At 41.0% G+C, this 21,650-nt stretch overlaps 1 protein-coding gene across 1 annotated transcript in view; it reads right to left on the reverse strand.

Annotated features, from left to right (window-relative positions):
• Positions 1 to 9,244: 9,244 nt before the first annotated feature.
• The window catches only part of LOC121181390 (phospholipid phosphatase-related protein type 5-like), a 47,994-nt gene continuing 35,588 nt past the window's right edge, over positions 9,245 to 21,650 (reverse strand). Inside the window, exons 5-9 of the mRNA XM_041037338.1 lie at positions 14,152 to 14,272; positions 13,425 to 13,675; positions 12,395 to 12,571; positions 11,630 to 11,763; positions 9,245 to 11,203 (exon numbers count right to left, since the gene is read on the reverse strand). Of these exons, the coding sequence (XP_040893272.1) occupies positions 11,095 to 11,203; positions 11,630 to 11,763; positions 12,395 to 12,571; positions 13,425 to 13,675; positions 14,152 to 14,272 (792 nt within the window). The 3' untranslated portion in view covers positions 9,245 to 11,094. The remainder of the gene's footprint in view (positions 11,204 to 11,629; positions 11,764 to 12,394; positions 12,572 to 13,424; positions 13,676 to 14,151; positions 14,273 to 21,650) is intronic.

Consider the following 21,650-nt stretch of genomic DNA (forward strand, 5'->3'; position numbering starts at 1 on the left):
GTCGGGAGACTTTTGTGTTAAGCTCCCTGAACTAATGCCTGGGGGTTTAGCTTAGTGGCATGGTGCAAGTCTTCCCCACCAGCGCCTCTGCAGGAGAGGCTGAATCTGGCCAGCGACACAAACTCATTTCCTCCACAGGTGTAAAGAGTGACATGGTTGATAAACCTATGATGATAAAACCTTTTCAGTGGCTGGATTTGATTTGGGCACCTGGCTAGCCCTGATTGCTTTCTATTTAAAAACCTTTCTGATTGAACAAAATAAGTCTTTTCCCATAAAAAGTCACCTCTGGGTGCTTAATTAAAATCCACCCCATGTCTGTGTCACCTCCTCAGCTTGGCTATACAAGTATATGTGTCTGCCTGGTCTCTGCCATTGTGGTCTACTGAATAGCGCTCTGCTTTTGGTCCACTGTAGATGATAAAGCTTCCACTCGACTACGCGTATTCTCAAGCAATAACATCCACATCTGTATTATCAACCCAAGAATACCCGTGGTCGAGACCGGAGCAAAGAGGCCCACCTCCTCCCCTCCATTCCCTTCTCTCGCCTCTCAGCTCTGGAGCTCATTCTCCTTTTCTGTGTGCATCCCTTCAGCCCCCTGCTCTCTGAATAAGATTGCAGCGTGGAAGGAGGAGGTCTGTGTGGAAGCAAATCTTTAAGGACAGCACCTAGGATAAGAGAGACAAAAGAGACCATATTTATCCTTGAATAACAATGCAGCAGCATTGCTCAGAGGTTATAATACACATTTCAGGCACGCTTCAAGTCACATCTTGAGCACATTGTTAGGCTATTAACCCGATTGTAAGCTTTACGCAATAGCCACACACACACAGACACACAGGCAGCCTGCTATGCATCTTTACCTGAGCTGCACCAAGTAAACAGATTACACTGCCAACAGCTAGTCCCTTTGCTCTCCCTGGTATCAAGCAACCATTTAGCCAAGCGCTGAGGGAGAGGGCAGGCTCACCAATTATCAAATAGGTGTCAGTGTGTGTTACACTGCACTGAGGGGAGAGACTGATTACCAAACAGATGTTCAGCCCTCACCTCCATCCCCTCCTCCTCACCTCCTGCCTTCTTTCACTCCATTTTCCACTCCCTCCCCCCATCCATATCTCCTTCCTATCCCTGTCTCCTCTCCTCTCCTCTCCTCTCCTCTTTCTCACTGTTGGAAGACTCCCTGGTATGCCCCCCCCCAACACACTCTCTTCTCCTCCTTGGTCTGTCCCATGGAGAATAAGCCAGACTCTTCCCTATCCACACTTGCCAATTAGAGACACAGTAGTTGTCAATCAGCTGCTGAGGAGGAGAGAACAAGAGAGAGAGGGAGAGTCACTGGGAAAAGGGGGAGTTTGTTGGTGTTGGTGGGGAGGGGTTTGCATCAGCACCACAGACGGCTCCCTCTGGAAAACTTGGGCTAGTCCACAAACATGACTTGACTGTCTCTCTGTTTCTCTTTTTTTCTCTTCCTCTCACTTTTTCCCTGTAACCTTTCCTCTGTAGTCGTTTTGATCCCGCTGTTGTCTTTCCCTCTCCCGCCCTGCGTTTAGCCTCCTACCCCCGCTCTTTCTTACTTTCTCACCCTCAGAGCAGCCTGTTTATCCATTCAGACACACACATATAAACCGTACATCATTTTCTGTATCCCTTCACCTATCAAAGCTGCGCACCATGAAACCTGACACTCCCGGAAAGTTCCCATTTGCCACTGACATCGCTCTCGCCTCACTCAGACCTGTGGTAGTCAGTGTAAGGGAAGTGCCAAAACTAGCTGAGGCCATCACGTCAAGAAGATCTTGACACTCGTCTCCCTCATTACCTATACTCCTCTAGTCCTCTCTCCTCATCTCTCTCTCTCCTCGCCTCTTGTCTCTTCCTCCTTCCCAACTGTCCATGTCTGGGCCCGCTGATGATGACAACTCAAGTGGACGTGTCTTCTGTTCTCACCAAGAGCTGTGAAGAGATGTACGTAGGTGTCAGAGATCTGGTGTAAAAATACACCCTGCTGCTGCCCTCTTCACTACACAGGACCGGTCTGTGTCTGCTCAGTGTCACTGGAATGTCTCCGTCTAATTTGAGGACGATGCTTCAATGTAGTTTTAGCTGTGTATGTGCGAGCTAAGATATGATAGCATGATACTTACATATGGGTGTGCCTGCAGCTGCACATTTAAATGCACAAACCAGCAGGCTTTTTGATTTTTCTTTTTTTTTTCTTTTTTATTGTCACCTCAGTCTTACTTTTCGTTTATGGAAATTGACCTGCATCTACACATTCATGATCAAACCTTCATTCCCAATAATTGTGACATAGGAAAAGAACTTTATTTCATGGCAAGAAACATCTGGTTTGCATTTATAAGAAAATCCATTTCCTGAATTGACTCGATTGAAAGTGAACTGGCTCCAGCTGGACGGGCTAATGAAAGAAAATCGGTCTGTGTTTCATATTTAATATGTCTGACGCAACAGACTTATCAATCCTTGAATGTACCTGGTATGTCAGATAGGATACAGAATCACAAGTGGCTGTGCCAGAGGCAAAGACAAGACAGGCCTGAGATGGAGACGGAGACTGAGCGGACGCTGGGCTGCTGCTTGCACATTACTGCTTAATTGCTTGGAACTAAAGGCGCTGTTATGAGGATGTTTATGCTTATGCCTGCAACAGCAAATCTTTCCAGTCATTTTGGCTACACTGTGGAGTCTAATAGTCACTACCCAGACAAAAAAATAAATGACCCAGTGATGGCCATTGCAACAAATTCAGCCTACAGTACAGAATAAGAAACCATCCTCAGCCTTTGGCCAAAACTTTTAGTGACAAACTTAACAGAGCCACTTTGGTTTTCTTAATCTTGCTGGGCCTAAATGCATTGGCTCCAGTTGGCCTACTAGCCCAGATAACCAGACAACCACATAACACTGTAAAATTGCAGATAGCCCCGCACCTGTCCTCTACGTGACAGGCTTGGATATTAAGCTTTCTTTGTTTGTAAATACATCCGCTTCCACTAACAAGGAGAACCCAGTTCAGAGTGGCAAGCGTGGATTGAATTTTTTAACCCTTTGCAGGGAGTGTGAAAGAGATTTTAACCATCTTTGTCTTTTTTTTTTTCTTTCTAACAGGCTACAAAGAAAGAAGGCACGCTGACATGCTGATGGTGAAATATTAAGCTGCGTGCAGGTGCAAATTCTCATCAAGTAATTTGATAGGCACTTGGGAGTGATGCTGATGGGACCAACCTGTTTAGTTATCAAATCATAAAGCCTGCCAACGAGAAAATTGATCGGGCGTTAATCCCATGCCATGCACGGCTGCAAACCGACTCCTGCAGCTTAAATCTACAAGTCTTGTTCTCTTCACTTCGGGGATTATCAACAAATATGTGTAAATATCAGGACAGTCTAAAGTGATGGGACCCGGAGCAACGCCGCGCTGTGAACTGTGTCCAAATCGTTTTTCATGGTAAATAACAGCGGAGGGAGGGAAAAAAAATATTTAACTTACCGCAATGTCCATCTTTTTTTTTTTTTGTCAGCTCCCCTGAACAAGCCGCTCCATATGCCATACATTGTATCCATGCTAAAGTGTGAGAATAGGGCTATACTGTGCGGGGAAACGCCCCCCCTCCCCTCCCTGCTATTCCTTTCTCTCCTGTGCGCTTCTCCTCCTGCTTGTGGGGAATCACATAACCACTCCTTGTTTTTTCCATTCTCTCCGAGGGAGGGATGGAGCGATGGAGCCTATGCAGCAGCATCAGCAACCCATGCAACTCAGCTGCAACCTCTCACCTCTCCTCTTCTCTCCTCCTCTGCTCCTCTTCTCCTCCTCCTCCTCCTCTCTTTTTCCTCTCTTGTCCATGCCTCCGTCCAGGCCTGCCGCCGAGGAGCATGCCCTACAGTGCAGCGGTTCCCAACCTGGGGTCCGGGGACCTCAAGGGGGTCCACGATGGAGCTCCGGTAGGCCCTGATAAAATGGAAAAAATAAAATAAATAAATAAATAAATAGGGTTTGGTGTAAGCACAGTAAATGCACGTGTAAGTGTGGGTGACTGTTAAATTGCCTCACTGATGTCACTGCACCCACAGTGCCGATAGTGCACTTTTACTGCTTACTGTTAACTACCGAAGCTCAGAGGGAAAATCTTGTCAGATGGGGGCCTTCAGACAAAATCTTGTGGTTTAAAGTGTCTAAATGGGGATGTTTTGTGAATTATAGCCTGTATATGTTTCCATTAGAGACTTAATTGGATCCTTCATTTCCCAATGTTTCATTACTATAGAAAATGTTTAAACATTGTGATGTATGCTGCATTTTAGAGTGCCTCTGAGGTGTTCTGTGACTCCTTCAGCCTCTCTTTAGTATTCTCAATAATGGGGGTGGACAGACTTGCAGAATACAATGCAGTCTTGTGTAAGAGCCATGCAATAAATAACCTAAGCCTGCTACCTTTTTGAGGCTTACAGTGTTATAAAATATTTCTCCAACTCCATGGTAATTTTAGAATTCTCAGTTTGTGGTGTTGCTGATTTGCTGTTTACACCATAAGGGTGAGTTTGATGTCTCTGGACAAAACAGCAAACTTGCTTACTATGTAAGGCAATACAATAAGACACAACAGTATACAGTAGCAGCAATATTTCTAATAATTTGTCCAATAGGTGCACACAACAATAGTACAATAAAACAAACTCACAGCACAACTTGTAACAGTTAAAAATGACAACATGCATGACTGAAATTAACAACACAACTTTAAGGATTTATTGCTGTTCCATTAGATTGCATTGCATTGCCTTTTTCATTGACGCATGTTTATATATATTTTTTTAATAAATATATGTTAATGTAGATATAAAATATATGGGATGTTTAATTCTTTACTTTGTAAGACAGAGTATTGCAATACTGATGTGTATCAAATGCAGAAATAGAGGAACATCATGTTAGATAAAGCCACTGCTCTGTCAGTCATTAGTGCTGAAATCATAATAGACTGAAATGGGGCTGGTGTGTTTTGAATGATGTTCCCTGAAGGGTTTCAGCAGAGGTTTCTGCAAGGCCTGTGGTGAGCGTATGTGTGTGTGTGTGTGTGTGTGTTCCTACTCCTAATCCAGTCTCCTGGGACCTCTGTATCCGGTTGATGGTCTTCCTTAGCAGACATGCTGGATGGGATTGGTGGTAAGGCCTTTTATAATCCTCTCCTCATCTGGTGGCCTGTAAAGGAGCTGCCCCTCTAAACCCCAAATGTGTGTGTGTGTATGTCTGTGTATGTGTTATTGTGAGGGCTACATTCTCAGTAATGGTCCACACAAGAGTTAAACTGGCTTTTGTCAACATTCTTTGCTATACAGCTACTTATCTTCATTTATGCTCCTTCTCTCTTTCTTTGTTGTCTTTATTTTGGTTCAAGACATCAGAAAAAGAAGCGCAGACACACAGCAAACATGTAAATTTGATGTTTGAGAGCCTACATGGCTGATGCTGTGAGGCACTAGAGCCTTCAAGGCCATAAAAACCAATAGCATATTTCCTCAAATAAGCAGCCATAGAGTGTTTCTCACCCTCTCTCTGTCTCCGTCTCCCCCTCTTTCTCTTTCTCTCTCTCACACACACACACATACACAGTGTTAATGGCTTCATAATTGTCGGAGGCAGACCATTGAGCATAATCAGGAGACTGCAGCAAGGCGAAGACCAATATTTGTAATTTACTATGACAGATAGTACATTTTTATTACCCAGGGGCTGCTGGTTTGTTTTGGGATGCGATAAACCACTCTCATCCTCGTACTTTTTATCTCTCACAGTTCACACACTAACTTACACTCTCTCCTTTTTTCTTTCTTTCTTTCTTACTCCCTTTCTTTCTTACTCTCTTTCTTTCTTTCTTTCTTTCTTTCTCTGCCCCCCACCCCTCTCTCTCTCTCTCTCTCTCTCTCTCTCTCTCTCACACACACACACACACACACACACACACACACACACACACAGTGGTTCAGCTCCAGACAGTGTGTGGCCTCAGGGTCAGGAGCATTACGCCAAACAGACAGACACTGAGTCAGGGAGCAAAGTTCAGCTCATCACAGGAAGTCATGGGTACACACAGACACAGACAGAGACCCACACACACACACACACACACACACACACACACACACACACACACACACACACACACACACACACACACACACACACACACACACACACACACAGTTGTTCATTTTTCTCCATCTAACACAGAAAGAAAATTCTCAGAACAGTTTGATTTTGGTTTGAGATCCTGGAGTTTTTTTTGTTTTGTTTTTTTTTTAGCCATTGTTACTTTTTCTTCTTAGAAAATGCTTATAAGAGTACTCCATCCATTTAGCATTGTTCTCATAACATTTTCACACTTGTTTGTGTGTTGTTACTCTAGTAGAAGCTAATGTAGGTCATTTATCAGATTTCACACAGTTTCCTCTGGAGCTACAAAAGTCTTAACACAACCTTTTTTGCACATGAAGTAGTACTGCCCAAGACCTGTAAACAGACTTTGATGTTAAGATCATTAGAGTCCCCCCTTTAATATGTTCTCCAACATATACATGTTTTCTTGCTGAAAAGATAAGTATGTACCATGTGCTTCTATACATGTTTATGCCACGAGCATTATGTCATGTCACTTCCAGTCATTTGGGTCTGGCAGCACTTAAAGTAACTGCGGTTAATGTGGAGACGACTACAGCAAATACAAATCACTTCTCTCTCAGGGTGATGGCTTTGAATATTCAAGGTATCAAATAACTATGACAAAACATTACATCACCGTAAGAGGGAGCAGCATTTATAATTAAAAGCTCATTTGTACAGTATGCTCAAATTTAGGCAAACATTGTATGAATCATCAAAATGAGTTCCTCATTTGCCTTTTATCGAGTAAACCCCGGCCTGTTCACTATAGTGACATGACATATTATAAAATATCTTGTTTTCACGGCGTGTAGCTTTGGAAGAGAATTACTCATGTCCAAAACACTGATTTAACAGTCACAAGCCATTGGAATAACACACATAAATTATTAAATTGAGTGGTTTTGCACTCTGAGGCAGAACTTTAAAATGTCAGTGATTCATACTCTAATTGGAGTGGAAGGATGCTTATGCTGCTCAGTAGTCAGTTTGTAGGATTGAGAACGGGGAAGCTGGCAATCAGGACGGAGAAACTGTGTGTGTGTGTGTGTGTGTGTGTGTGTCAGTGTTAACAAGAGAGACAAATAGGATGCACAAATAGGAACAGAGAGAGAGAGAGAGAGGGAGAGAGAGGGAGAGAAGCAGGTGCATCACTAATGGCTTTTTAAAAAGGTTACAGCATAGAGCTCTTCTTTTCTAATGGGGCTCCGGCTGTGCTTGAGAAGCAATTTCCGGAAAAGATAATGTTGTCGAGAGTGCAGAGTTCTCTCTCTCTCTCTCTCTCTGTGTGTGTGTGTGTCTTGTCGTTAACAAGACTGACAAACACAAACTCAAAGGAACACAAAGAGGGGGTGGGGAAACACTGGGGCAATTTAGAGAAAAAGAAAGAGAGAAATTGCCTGTGTCTACATTTCAAAGTAATTGTGCCATTACATTACATTTATTAGCTTGATGACTAATGCCAACGGAGGTCTCGAGTGAAAAACATTTTAAAATGCTCTTTTCTGTTTTAGCATATTTTTACATTTCTAATGTGCCATTTGATTTCACAAACATTAAACCTGGTGAATCCTGAAAGCTTCTCTCTTGGCTGTCCACATCCTCAGTTAAGCATGGTAAACACTGCCACCCTGTGATCATAGCTGCCTACTACAACTGTCGGAATTGATTTGGTGACACTTTTCCTGCAGGTTTTCCAAGGAATAAATCCATAATTCTGTCAAGTTGAAAGCTGCAGTAGTAATTATTTTTACAGAGCTTTCCATCACTTAATTTGTAATTAATGTGGTCCCCTGACAGAGTCAGAGCAATTTATACATACTAATTATACATTCTGTGTTTTACATTTGCACTTCCATTGCCATTACCCAGCTGGACACTGAGGGGCAGTACTTTCCCATTAGGTGTGTCCCAGATCTTTACAGCATACCATTCTAGTGTGTTTACATTGATAAAGTGACAAAAATTTTGTACCTTGATGATGTGCAGAAAGAAAACTGGTGGTGGTGAAATACCATTTTTTTTTTCTCTTTTTGTGAAGTTTAAGGCAGTGGTAATCCAAGATTGCAGTTCTTCTGTCACTTCCTGTGAATACAGCTACTAGTATGTAATGTACAGTATTCTGAAATTGTAAAACAGCTCCAGTATTTTATTTCTTCAAAGTTCCAGCACAGAATTTCAGCCTATTAGCGTAAAACACATAGATAGGCCTTTTCAAGGATAACAATTTGGACATGTGACAGTAGGAAAAGCTCAGTGAGCTACCTGGCAAAATCAATGATGGCTGAATTCCATTTGTTGTTCCATTCAGTTTCAGGGTCCAGCTGTTGTGCATGCTGGTTCACTGTCACACTGTTGTGGTTTACTGGGACACTTGAATAGAACAGAGCCATTGTTAATGCTACCAGTAACACCTGTAATCACAGAACGACAAGTCAAAATGTCTGCTGTGAGAAACAGTTATTGCTCTTAGTTGACTGACAATCAAGATTCATTTAAAGCACATGGATATCCCACAAAATTTCTCTTAATAATGAAAAAAAAACAATTAAAACAAATAGAACAGGTATATGATTATGCTCAATCAGAACTTTTTCATGCAATGTGTTATCAGACCACATCAGAAAATAAAAGGGTTTAAAGCTGTTCGAACTGGTGACACCGAAAGGAGTGGAGTGAAAAGCTGACCTTCATAGAGAGGGGCGAGACTATAGTTTAAATATTTAAACAGTCGCTCTTGGAAGAAATTCATAGTGTTGCACTAGTTTGTAAACATCACAAGTGAGAACTTGATAGAGAGGTTCCTTCCTTACCTCCACACAACCGGCCAATCACAGTCCGATCTTTACTGAAGTGCAGGAGAACTTTAAACAAAGCAAATGGAAAAAAAGGTAATTCAGGCAGCAATGTGTGGTAATTGCAATTTATTTTGATAAATAAATACAAAACAGAGACATTTTAACATGAAAATAACATTATTTGGACAGTTATGGTGTTCTCTATCTCTTCAGTCGTTTACAAAAAAATTAATACTGAAAAGTTTTACTGTAAGTAATCTCAAAGCTATAATGAGCACCTTCTGCTATAACAGGCATTGGTAGGACGCCTTGGCAGGGGTCCTTTGAAGGCCTGCAGTTACACACAAGCACAAGTGTGTAATTATAGCAGCTACTTTTGACAGTTTCACTTAAGAAAACAGATTGCCAAATTAACAGTTACGCTGCCATACAATGTGCTCATTATAAACATACACACAAATCCCAATAAGCACACACACACACACACACACACACGCACACACAAACACACTTAATAAAACCATAGCAATGTCTTCTTCATATAACCCGCTGCCTACTCTCTTACCAGTGTGACCTGTCTGCGGTGTCCTTTTGAACTGAGCAGAACCAAAGCAAGTTGTGAGCCAAACACACCAGCGTCATGCTGTTCAGATTTCACACACTTCTCCACTGCGCTACATTCCTGCTTTAGATCAGGCTACTACTCATGTTCCTACAAGACAGCTTCAGGTAGCTTCACATTGTTCACACTATTGTAACATAATGATAATGTTGTATATACTGTGTAAAGAAACCTATTGACTGTACAAAACTATACAAAACTCAGAGATCTTACCTCTGTGTTATACACTGGTCTGTGCCATTGGATTCATAGAGTCAATGCGAGGAAATGATGGTGGACTGAAAATGGGACAGGACAGATGCACAAACAGTAGCAAACTGATATCATTACCACTCTTATAACACATTCGTTTTGGAAACACCACTTGCGCATGATACAAATGTAAGACACGTCATATTGGCGTCCTGTATTTAGATAAAGGTAATCTGAAAGAAAAAAAGGAGGAGGCATGAAAAGGTGTGAGAGAAACAGGAAAAGGTGAATTTTATGGAAACACTGACAAGGATCTCCACGTGAGATTAGGCAGTAAGTCAAATAATAATTTTTTTTTTTCCCCAAATATTTCACAGTATGGACGTTGAACCCACAGACATTTATAAAACACACACCTGAATAGTAAGTAGCTAAAAGATGATTAGAAGGTTGATGGAAATCCAGTTCAGTTCACTACAAGGATGGATTAACGGATGCTCCAAAACAAATATGGATTCACAAGCACAGCTCTAGTGTCTGTAAATCTCTCTTCTATCACTTCACACAATATACAGCAAGGGATCAAACCAATATTCCCCCAAAACAAGATACAACACAGTTTACTGAACACTAAATAGGTTCATCTGTGCTATAATTTACAAAAGTGCTTTCCTCCTTGACAGCATCTCTTGTTAGTTTTTTAGGACAGAAAAAAATTCTGTTCCATAATACTCGATGGTACCTGCATTTTGATTACATAAAGGTCTTTGTTTTTAATCGTGTCCTGTGTTTTTTGTTTCCATTTTATTGTCCTGAGTGTTAGAAAATGGTCTTTTGGGGACGATCCACTTGTGATTGGGATTTTCTTCTATCCCCAAGCCCTCAGCTCTGCTGAGTTTTTTTTTGTTTTGTTTTGATCAAGTGTTTTCTCAAGTCATCACCAGCCAACAGTCTTTAAAGTCACTGTTGAGTCTTTGTGGAAAAAAAAAAGGGACATGGGAATAGGACACAGTATTGCTTCACTAGCTCTGGCTTTGGCAAGTCTTTCATTGGGTCTTTCACACCCAAAGAAAAGGGAGGCCATCTTGGAGGGCAAACAGGACAGAGGGACAGATCTCCATCTCCTATTGGTCCTTAGCGGATGACAGGTTTCAGCCAGGCTCACCATGTGCACATGTTGGTGTCCTGTTTCCTGTGATTGGTGGACCTTCACACCTGGGTTGATTTGACTCGTCGGAGAGGATGTCGTCCTTTAGGGTGGGCAGGGCAGGGCGGGGGGCATTCAGAGGGCAGGTCTAGACTGCGCTGGTGAGGCAACGCCGCGAGGGGAGGAGCACATCGGGAGGGGCGGGGGACCGGATTGGCTGATGGTCATGTGATCTCAGAATACGGTAGCCCTGGAGCCTAAGAGAAGTGAAAAGGAAAGATGAGAAGTTTAGGACACAGAGAGGGAGGGATGGAGGGAGGGAGGACAGGAAAGAGTGGGAAACATCTGAAAACATTTGGGAAGTTAAAATCTGAAGGAACAGAGAAGATAAACTCGACTTGACTGAAACAATAAGAGACAAGAATGCAGAATGACAGTGTCTAGACAAGAGACAGGGTGCACACAACAGAGGTGCCAGACACAAACAAGCTTGTAGGAAACATGACACGACTAAAGTTATCAGTGAGGACAAAAAGATAGTAAAAGATAGCTCCAAACACATCTAAATATTGCCAAACCCACTAAATTAAAACAAATATATGTGCATTCATTGCATTTTATTAATCATTTTGATTATTTTATCAGTGTTCTGTCCCCCACCCCTTACCTGGAGGCCACTTAACTTTTCGAGTGGACTCTCCACACGGGGCAGGCTGAGGAGAGGGAGCCCAATGGAGGGCTCTGGACGCTGTGGATGCTGTGGAGGAGTTGGCACTGCTAACTGGGTTGGCTTGAAATTGTTGATCACACATGACACCTGATGTCAAGCATAGAGCAGAGGCAAAATGAAAATGAGGAGAGATTTGCTCCACTGCACTAGAGAGGGAGATGGATGATCTTCTGGTGTGTGAAATGCTCCGAGTGAGCATGGAAACGGTTACTGAAGAGGGCACTTACAGTATGAGAGGGAGAGACCGAGATAAAAGAAAGAGAGAGAAAGAATGAATTATGGGAGGAGGCTCTGAAAGGAAGCTGCAGTCTTCAGGATGAACCACAGGCAGCACTTTGATCTTTAAAGTTAACACTGTTCCTAGAAGTTTTTCTGGGAAAATTGACTTAGGCCAAAAGGTCCAAGACTAAATGAGACCATTCGAATGCAGCTTCAGTTCAATCCATTCACATTCAGAGGTGTAACAGTGTGTGTGTGTGTGTGTGTGTCCTCTATCACACAGGCAGTAAGGCTCTTTCACCTCCAGCTCCCCTTAATCAGTTCATCCTCCCACCATCTCTCCTGCTCTAACATCACTTTCTTTGTGCATTTTTCTCCCTTCATCATACTAGTCCTACCCTTTTCCACCCATCTGACACCATCTCATCTTCATCCATGCTTTTTTGATCTCTGAAATTTTATCCTTCTCTGCGTCCACCCTCCCTCCCGTCCTTCTCACCAGAAAGGCAGCGATTGACCCGCCGGTGACAAACCCGGCCAGGACATCGTTCCAGTGGCTTCTGTGTTCGGTCACCCTCACCACCCCCACCAGCACCGCCAGAGACAGGAGCACCAGACACAGGGTGGGCTTTGTCAGACGGGTCCCTTTGGTCCGGAACACCAGGGTCACATACATCTGGAAGACAGATTTACACATGAAATAAGAAACGTTGTGTTATTTGTTCATGAGGGTGAGCTGAACCAGGTGTTGAATCCACAGGTCTTCAGTCAGCCGGCTGAGATCATTCAAACTGTGTTACAGCTTGAATACTCTAATAGGCTGAACAGCTTGAATACGCCACGAGAGGTCGCACTCTGCAGTGATTTTAAAGCAGCTGAGTGGTCTGATGAGGCATAAAAGACAGCACCATAAAACACTGCCATGATTGGTTTACTGCTTCTAAAGACATGACAGAAACATGGCCCTGCAATTCAATTAAGAGCAGAGCTTTAACCAAAGTTATTATCAGTAATACTTCAATCATAACTACAGGAAATGCTTACATGAGAAACCTTGAAAATGTTTTTTTTAATTAAAGATGACAGCTTATATTTCATGCAACATTTTGTGCACACTGACTAAATAATTACAGAATAAATAAAGTACATTTTTAATGTCTTTATCCTGACCTTATCAATAACTTGTGTTTATAAAAGTTTAAATTTAGTATTGACATAAATGGACCAATCAGAAATCAGCCAGCTGTGAAGCAAGTAGTTGTCAGTCAGAACACTGTATCTTTATCTTTAGTCAGTTGGTTTTACTTTTTCATCAAACCTCCTTCATATTCGTTTTCATACGTTCTAACTAATGGCTTTAACATTTTAACATTTTAGTAAAATTTTAGCAAAGTAAAACTATGTCTAGTGGTACATATCCCAGTTTTAGCTCGATGAACACAACATTCAGGCATTAACATACGTCTAACATACATCTAACACCCCAATTACCCTGGTGTGTCACCAATTGCCCCCAAATAGTTTCCTACCACTGTGTAGACGGCTGAATAAAAGCTGAGAGCTGCATCTTTGGAAGGGAAGGATTTGCGGGCGGACGCCACCAGGTATGGATTTCCTGTGCAGGCTCGGCGCTCTGTGATATACTGCAGTGGAGACTGGCAGCCCAGAGCTGTGTAGTTTGGCTTGCAGGCAGACAGGAAATGAGGCGTCTGGTTTCCTGTCACCACCTGACCAGCATTGGCAAAGATGGTGGTGGTGAAGAGGCCGAAGGAGTAGACACCTGTGTGAAAAGGAGAGACAAAGTGAGAGAGAAGGAATGTTTGCATATGTAAACTAAAAAAAAAAAGTGAATGAATGAGAGTGGTGAGAATCAGAAACAGGCACTTAGATGGGAATTAAATGGGTTTGCTGACTGCTGTCTGTGTGGGAGTGAAAGGCCAGACAGACATAGCCTTTGCTTTTGTGCTTCTTAACTTCAGTCCATTGCTTTTAAAAGATTCATAACTTGGATAAATACAAGCCACAGAGATGATGAAAAAGATCACAGGACATCAACAGAACAGGACATGAAGAGAAAGGCAAAGGAAATTAGTCCAAAGTCCCCAAACTAAGGAAAGGGATTTTTTTTTTTTGCCCAGTCAACATAGTGTATGACAGAACGGTACTGGTGTGAGTCTTAATGAGCTTTGGTTCCAGAATACAGAGGCTCTATTAGTCAAAGCTAAGGAACCTCTGATCTTTAGGACTATGACTGACCCAGAAAACGTACGATCCTTCGGAGGAGAGGGTTGAAATAACAGCAGTCAGCGGTCACTATGGTCTTCTCCTGAGCTGCCTCCGTCTTCACAAAGAAACTGGTCACTTCCCCAATCAGAATCTGGGACACAGAAAGAGAGGGATAAGAAAAAAAAAACAAACATTTTTTCGTCAAACAGAAAACTAAAACTGTGTGGTTAAGGATTGATCATCTTCACTGAATATTCTGTCAGTTAAATACGGTGCGCAACAAAATTATTCATGAGTGTTCCTCTCTCAGCCTTACATTTTTCCTCGGCCAGCTTGTTTTAACCCCAACGTTAACACCTCCCATCCACTCTTATCAGTGGGAGTTTCTCATCCTCAGAGTCATAGATCTCCTTACACTCTGTTTCTCTTTTTTTTTATGTACAACTTTTACTGAAGCTCCATAAAACCGTGGTTACACTTTGATTAATAATGTCATGCAGGTTAACAACCGCAAAAGGGAACATCGGATTTACCAGATATCATAAATTAAACACATCTTCCTTGAAATACTTTAAATGTATCTGTAATGTTTTACCCCACCCTGATCAGACCTCAACAGAATCATGTGCTATAATATATTAAAGTTGTTAATAGAACCAACTATTAAGGACCTTAATAGTTGGTCTTACTCTTACGCCTTTAACGCAATCTGAACACCTGCTTAAAGAGCACACATCTCTAAGCCTCTGGCAGCCATTTTAGAAGCAGTTTTAAAAGTTTAAAAGTCAAAGCAAAAGCCAAGTCACATTAGCAGGACATTGATCTCCTTTGACAGGAGGAATAAATTGACTAAACACCACATAACACATTCCTGGACACTGTTACACTCTGCATACTATACCTGTCTGATCAGGGGACCCCTGCTGACAGAAGCATGGATGGATGTAGGTTACATACTCATACAATATACATGGCCCTGAGCCAGGAGCGTGGGACGATGCTAATGCAGCAAAGCTCACTGCGCTCAGTGTGACAGATGAAGGCTGAGGTTTACACTGGCACTGATGTTACGGGCTCAGAAACACAGATGGAAGTTTCAGTGGGAGTTGTGGGGATTATGTGTCTGCATAAATTCCATTTTAGGAAGATGACATGACCTGAGTGCTGCAAAGCTACGTGCAGCACTCAGGTCATGTGTGTTAGGGAAAATGGTTCAGTCATTACCAGATATGGTCAATGTTATGCCCACTTTCAGGGTTTTGCAAAAATTCGCTGCAACACTTACTATAAATTTCTTGCTCTCCAGAAATGTATTTAAACTAACTCCTTCACAATTAAATTTAAACTCTAACTGTGAAAGAACCAGAAAAATCTTCATTTCTACTCATTTTGTTCTCCCGACTTTCATCATGCAAAATTCCCCAAAATTCATTGGTGACTGAAATAAGGGACTACAAGTGATCAACAGCGTGCAATATTCAATATTTTCTTTCATATACATTCACAGTGAAAAGCCTTCTGTTCTTTTTGTTCACTGTTGCACCAGCCCTGGTGTTTTGAGCCTCACCTGGTGACTAAATGACAGAAGCCAGAGACTTTCAGTGAACTCCAAACCAAACTGAGCTGGGCCAAACTGAAACAAAAATTGTACTCCACCAAGTAATACTACTATACTTGACATCTGTGCCAGTTAGAGAAGCAGCAAATTGCAATGAGAGGAGATAGGAGAAAGTTTTCAACTTTTCAACAATTTTTTTTTTGCTGTGTGAACATATCCAATTAGATTATGATTATGATTATGATTATATTAGGAGTAGACAGCATGGTAGTGGGCTTTATAAGTGAAGAAAGAGAGATGATAACTGACTTTTTAACCTTGAGCAAGTCTCCAGTAAAATTAACTCAACAAGGACAGCTCTGAGGTTGACAATGTGTGTTACAGAATAAAAAATGAAAGAAGCTCAGCAAACATTTCAAAGAAATCTAAACTACGGAGAAAGAAAAACTTGTTAAAAAAAAACAAAACATTATCATATGTTGGCCTCAAGTTCTTCAGAAAATGTCACGTAAGACAAGTCTCTCGCTTCTCTTATCTTGCTTTAATATTCTCCCCACCGAGCACACACAAATTTGACCATGATTTATTTATTTCTGCTGGGATGCTTGTGTGGAGGGTCAGTCATAAATCATTATCCCTAGAGCTGGTGAAGGTTTAGTACCTTGCTGCAGGCACCTTGGCAGAGCTGGTGGGCGCCAGAGATTAGACAGCTGGATTATATGCAGCACATTTTTGCCTCTAGGCTGATTCAGAATCACATCACCCGCTGTCCATGATTAAAATGACTCCATACTCCCACCAAAGGTACAACAGAAAGCCTTACGTATCACTATATGAATGGGTATCGGATTCGGATGTAAGTTAATGTTAAGCTAGATACCAGCAGCAGTGTTTGTAATGCTGAACTGTGTGTTGGAAATATTAAATTATTCTGAATGCCCTGCATTTCTCATATAATAACGTAAGGATAAGACTGGAGCAGCTGACAGTCAATCTGCAGATGCAAATGCATCCAATACAATAGTACAAAGAGGAAACCCAGCTTTGGAACCTGAATGGTATTACTGTATCTGGTCATACATAAAAACAAACCGACTCATTCAAAATCACTTTTTCTAAGTTTTTAAGTTTTTGCTTGGGTCAGTGTTTTATTTTCACGGACTTCTCTTAGGCAGTGACTCATTGAACTCAACCATAAAGTATTCAAGAGAATGAAGTGACAGGCAAGCTTCCCATCATGCTATAGAGACCGAGATGCTAACTTAGCACATGATGGTCTTAGATAGAAAGCTGATGCTGTGAAAACTGGTCCTAATTGGCCCGCTAAGCATATGTAAATTTCAGTGGGCTCCTCAAACCTGTTGAGCCCCTGTCTTCGCTGACAGAACTAGGATCACTGCACACTCCATTGAGAAAGCAAGACTATAAAGGACTGTTTTGGTTTGTTTTTTTTTACCTTAAAACACACAGTCACCACAGTCCTCAGATTTTCAGAGAAGCTGTTGCTAATGTATTTCTCTGTTTCTCCTGTGAAATGAGAGCGAAGGAGAAGAAGACTGGAGGAGACATCAGCCACCGATGATAGTCAGCTTAGCCAAAAGGCCAGAAAGCATAAGAGACTTTTACATGGTGTTGCTGGCAATTAATCAATGCGACACTGAGATTACAGATTAAGGAAAAGAGGTTAATTTCAACATAATTAAAAACTATCAAAGGCTTATTCTAAAATTGCTAATCTGATTTCAGCAATTGTCTCTGCAGTGTGGCTATTTTTCTTTCTTTAAAGCTCAACCCAAGGAAGCTTTCCAATTTAAGTGGTGTGCATAACAATAAAAGAAAAGGTGCACACAATGCATGAGTTGCTACTAGCATAACCTTAAAAAGGAAGACACATCTGCAGCTGCCTTGCAGATGTGTCTTCCTTTAACAAACACAGCTACTGTAGCCACAGACATTAAAAAAAAAAAAACACTCACATGTGGCATATGGCTGCAACACAGGCGCATACATACACAATGGCCAAATGATAAATGTAGTGATTTTGAAAACAGAAAACGAGAAGAGGAATGAATACTAATATCTGAAACTGCTGTGAGATCAATTTGTCTTTAGGGCACTGAGGACCTGAGCCAGTTTTTAAAGTTTATCATCTGGAAAGCACCCAGACAGGAAAGCTGCTACTTATCTCTTACAATGAATTAGATGTAAAGGTTTAATTAATTATGTGTCAAGTGAACAACAATTTAAAGTGTATTATTATTTTATTTTTTTCTGATAATTGTGACATCTATTGTTGATTATTACCATTTACCAGTGGATGTTAAGTCAGCACATTATTTCTTCAGGCGACATACAGAGGTAGAAACAATATTACACAGTGCAACATCAGCTCTTTAGAAAGGTCTTTTACATTCTGTTACTTACATTACCTTATCTCCATACTTTACATACTGATTTTTTTTTTTTCCAAGAATGAGCCAACTGATTCCTTGAAGGCAACATCGGACCAAAGGAATCAAATTCAGAGAGACTGAAGGGCATGTGGGAACAGAGAGGAAGAGACATTTGTGATGTGCACATCTGCACAGTTGTTAATAATACAGAAGCTCCTGGTGTCAAAGATGACTTATCGAAACATGCATTTGAGGGTTTACCTTTGAATGAATTATTCATTTCCGGTGCGACAGCAGCACTTTACAGCTTTGTGTTGCTGCGCATATATAACAAAGCAGCTACAGATAATAACATCGGACACTGGATGGTCTTGTTACTTTTCCGCTGCCATGTTCTCTCTCTGCTTCATGTGATGGAGAGAGAAGTCTACAGCCCCATTAGGGAAGCGGTAGCCATGTCCGCTCCTTTATCATCCACTCAATTACTTTTTTCACCTACTCTCAAGCTAATTGGTTCATATTGACATTCGATGGTGATGGGCTCCCACTGAGTTGTTATATGCTACATTTCTCCCACAGCCATGTATTCAGTATCCAGTGTCAATACTAATTCCTTTTCAAACTGATCTCACTGAAAGGTTGCTTCCTGCTGCTTTACTGAACATCCACTTTAATCACAATAAAAGGTCTGTAATAGAAAGAAATATAAAATGTATTGATAGCACAAAGCTTTAAAGTAACCCTGGTTTTCTCCAGCAGATTGTATTACAAAAGTCTCTGTATAGTAATCAATATTAATGCAAAGAATACAGAATGACTTTTTTTTGGTAGCTCAGTGGTTAATTTGATATTAAAAATAACTGACAGAAAGACTGAAGGCTGGACTGGAAGCTTTCATGTCCTGCACCTGGCACGGAGAGATTTCCATTAAATGTGCACTTTAACATCTTAGTTACATTTAACAGACTAAGAATAACATGAGATGTGAAACCTATTCTTTCACCTTTAAATGGAAATCTCACCAATGTGTCACCGGGAATTTCTTTCTTATTTTACAAAGCATGTCCTGGACTGGAGGATACACACTAAACGAGTGCAGACAGATGGACACACACACACACACACATCTGTGTAGAGGCATGATAAGAGCATACGCATATGTTTATCACACACTGCTGTGATTAAAGTTGTAGTAATCACGCTTCTTATATTAACAACGAATCAAATGACCTTGTGTAATGTGAAAGGTGTGAACCCTCAGAGAACTGTCATCTGACTCACTGGTTCTCCTCAGCTCTACAATGTTTTAGCATCTTTCATTTCAGCAGCAGGCAGCTGTTTTCAGCAAAAAGGCTCTGATAACCCACTGCGTGCTACTTGCTAAACAACAACAAAAAAAAGTTAATGATTAGCTGGAGAGAGTGAATACTGGATTTACATTCGCCAGGAAGCCAGTTACATGACTTCAAATGAAGGCTAAAGTTGCTCTGTGTCCGGTATATGCTGAATGTGTACAATAAATAGACAACTACTCGCTAACATGTCCTCCAGAACAGCTACAGTGATAATAGGCCAATGTTGTGCTGCCCCCAAGTGTCCAAAAATATCCATTCATACAGTTTTAAATCTGTAGTTGTGGCCTTTTGTGAACTTTTTTGCACATACACTGGTTTTGATTATATCTATTTTCAGATATAATATTAGGTCTGCTGATGACAATCAAACAGATGTGCTGTAATATATGTATTGTGACAAAAAAAAAAAAAATCATGAAAGTAGCTAGTGTGTTGCAAATGCCTAAAACACAGTTTAATGAGATTTATGACAATTCATGACACTGAAACACTGAGTGATCATGATGGAAAGTTGGTTTAAAACCAAACATGACATTATGCCTCACACAACACCGTGGCTCTCCGTCTGACAGCTTTCACACCGAGCAACAACAGCAAATGCCATTTGACATTTACAATATAGTACTGCGATATAGTACTGCGATCCCTGTCATTATCTTTTTGTCACTGGTTTGTAAACAGTAACAAATACACACACACAGGGACACACATACAGGTGCGAACAAACAAAAGGAAGTGAAATAACACAAATTTAATACCAGCTAACAGTATGACACCTGGTGGAGAAGCACAGAAAAAAAAAAGGTCTGACAGGCCTACAGACAAGGGATCATATGTGCTCAAAGAAAGTTAATAAAAATAGGTAAAAAGGTAAAGAGAAAAGAAACAAATTGCGTACATATGAGTTGTGAGAAAAGGAAGAAGAATTATGAAGAGATAAGAGGATCGGACTAAAAGTAGGGAGATCACTTTGAAAACAAAACACAATTGTGAGGAGGTTTAAGTTTATTACTTTAATGATCCCTCAAGCTGAGGGAATTACTCTCTACATTTTATCAGATCAGACTGACTGAGGGTTCCCTGAAATACAAAACAACAGATTCCCACTGCTTCCTAATTAATAGGCTGCCTCTAATGGAGTGATTGGGCAGTATTTTTGAGGTTCAGTGGATTGAGGGTCAATCTAAAAGGGTATGTTTGAAACCCTAGATGTCTGTGAAAGTTAGTCTTAAAATCAGTGCACAGTCACATTTTTTTGTCCCATATTTTCTCTATTTATTTCTTTGCTGTCGGCATGAATTCATAAACAGCCAGGGTTGGAGGTGAGTTTTATCCTTCCATTGTTTCTCCACCCTCACTAAAACTCATTTAGTTGAAATATTCTGTCTGTTTATATCAGTGGAAACTGGGATTAAATCAACAAGCAGCAATGAATAGTGCCAGCAGACGTCAAGTTTTTTAGAAAATAGGTACAAACTCAAAACTGGGTCATGATCCCTGTTCCGTTTGAATTCCCTGATAAAGAAAAAACACAAAACACATGAGTCACCAGACTGAAGTAAAACAATGGAAAGTCAATGTTGACAGATCTTGTTTGACATGAGAACACTTCTCTATTCTAGTAGTAAAGTAAAATCTTCAAATTCATCTAAAGCAGATGTTGCTTTTTGGTTAGGGGAAATAAAAATGCAATCCAGTTTAAAGATGTTTCATTTCTGATAATAAAATATTAATATGCAAGACATGGTGCTGAGACAGTAAGAAGAGGAATATGTTTTCCTAACTTCTAAGTGCAGAGGTATGGGAGCCCTGCCAAAAGGTTTAATGTTAACTTTCAAAACTGATTCCTAAATTCTTAGTGGGAGCCAAAGGTTCATGCTCTGAAGGAAATTAACTGGAACAAGGTGAAAATCAGACTTGGCAGCCAATTAGTTTTGAGCAGATGTTGACTGTGATCTTCAGTTGCTATATTTTTTAGGCTGTTTTTCTTTTATCCCAAGACAGTCAGAGGGATGGAGAGAGAGATCTCAGTTAGTCAGAGGAGATGGTATGATTAACACACAGGCAGAAATTTGTATGTTAAACGCCTGAATAGAGACAAAGCGATAAGACCAGGGAATGAGAAGACAGAGATCACATGGCCTCCTTTGTTGATAAAGTAGGTGCACGTGCTTCTGCACAAACGTGTGTGTGAGTGTCTGTACTGTAGAAAATGTTTGTAAG

This window comes from Toxotes jaculatrix, chromosome 4 (assembly GCF_017976425.1).
Source record: "Toxotes jaculatrix isolate fToxJac2 chromosome 4, fToxJac2.pri, whole genome shotgun sequence".
Taxonomy (NCBI): domain Eukaryota; kingdom Metazoa; phylum Chordata; class Actinopteri; family Toxotidae; genus Toxotes; species Toxotes jaculatrix.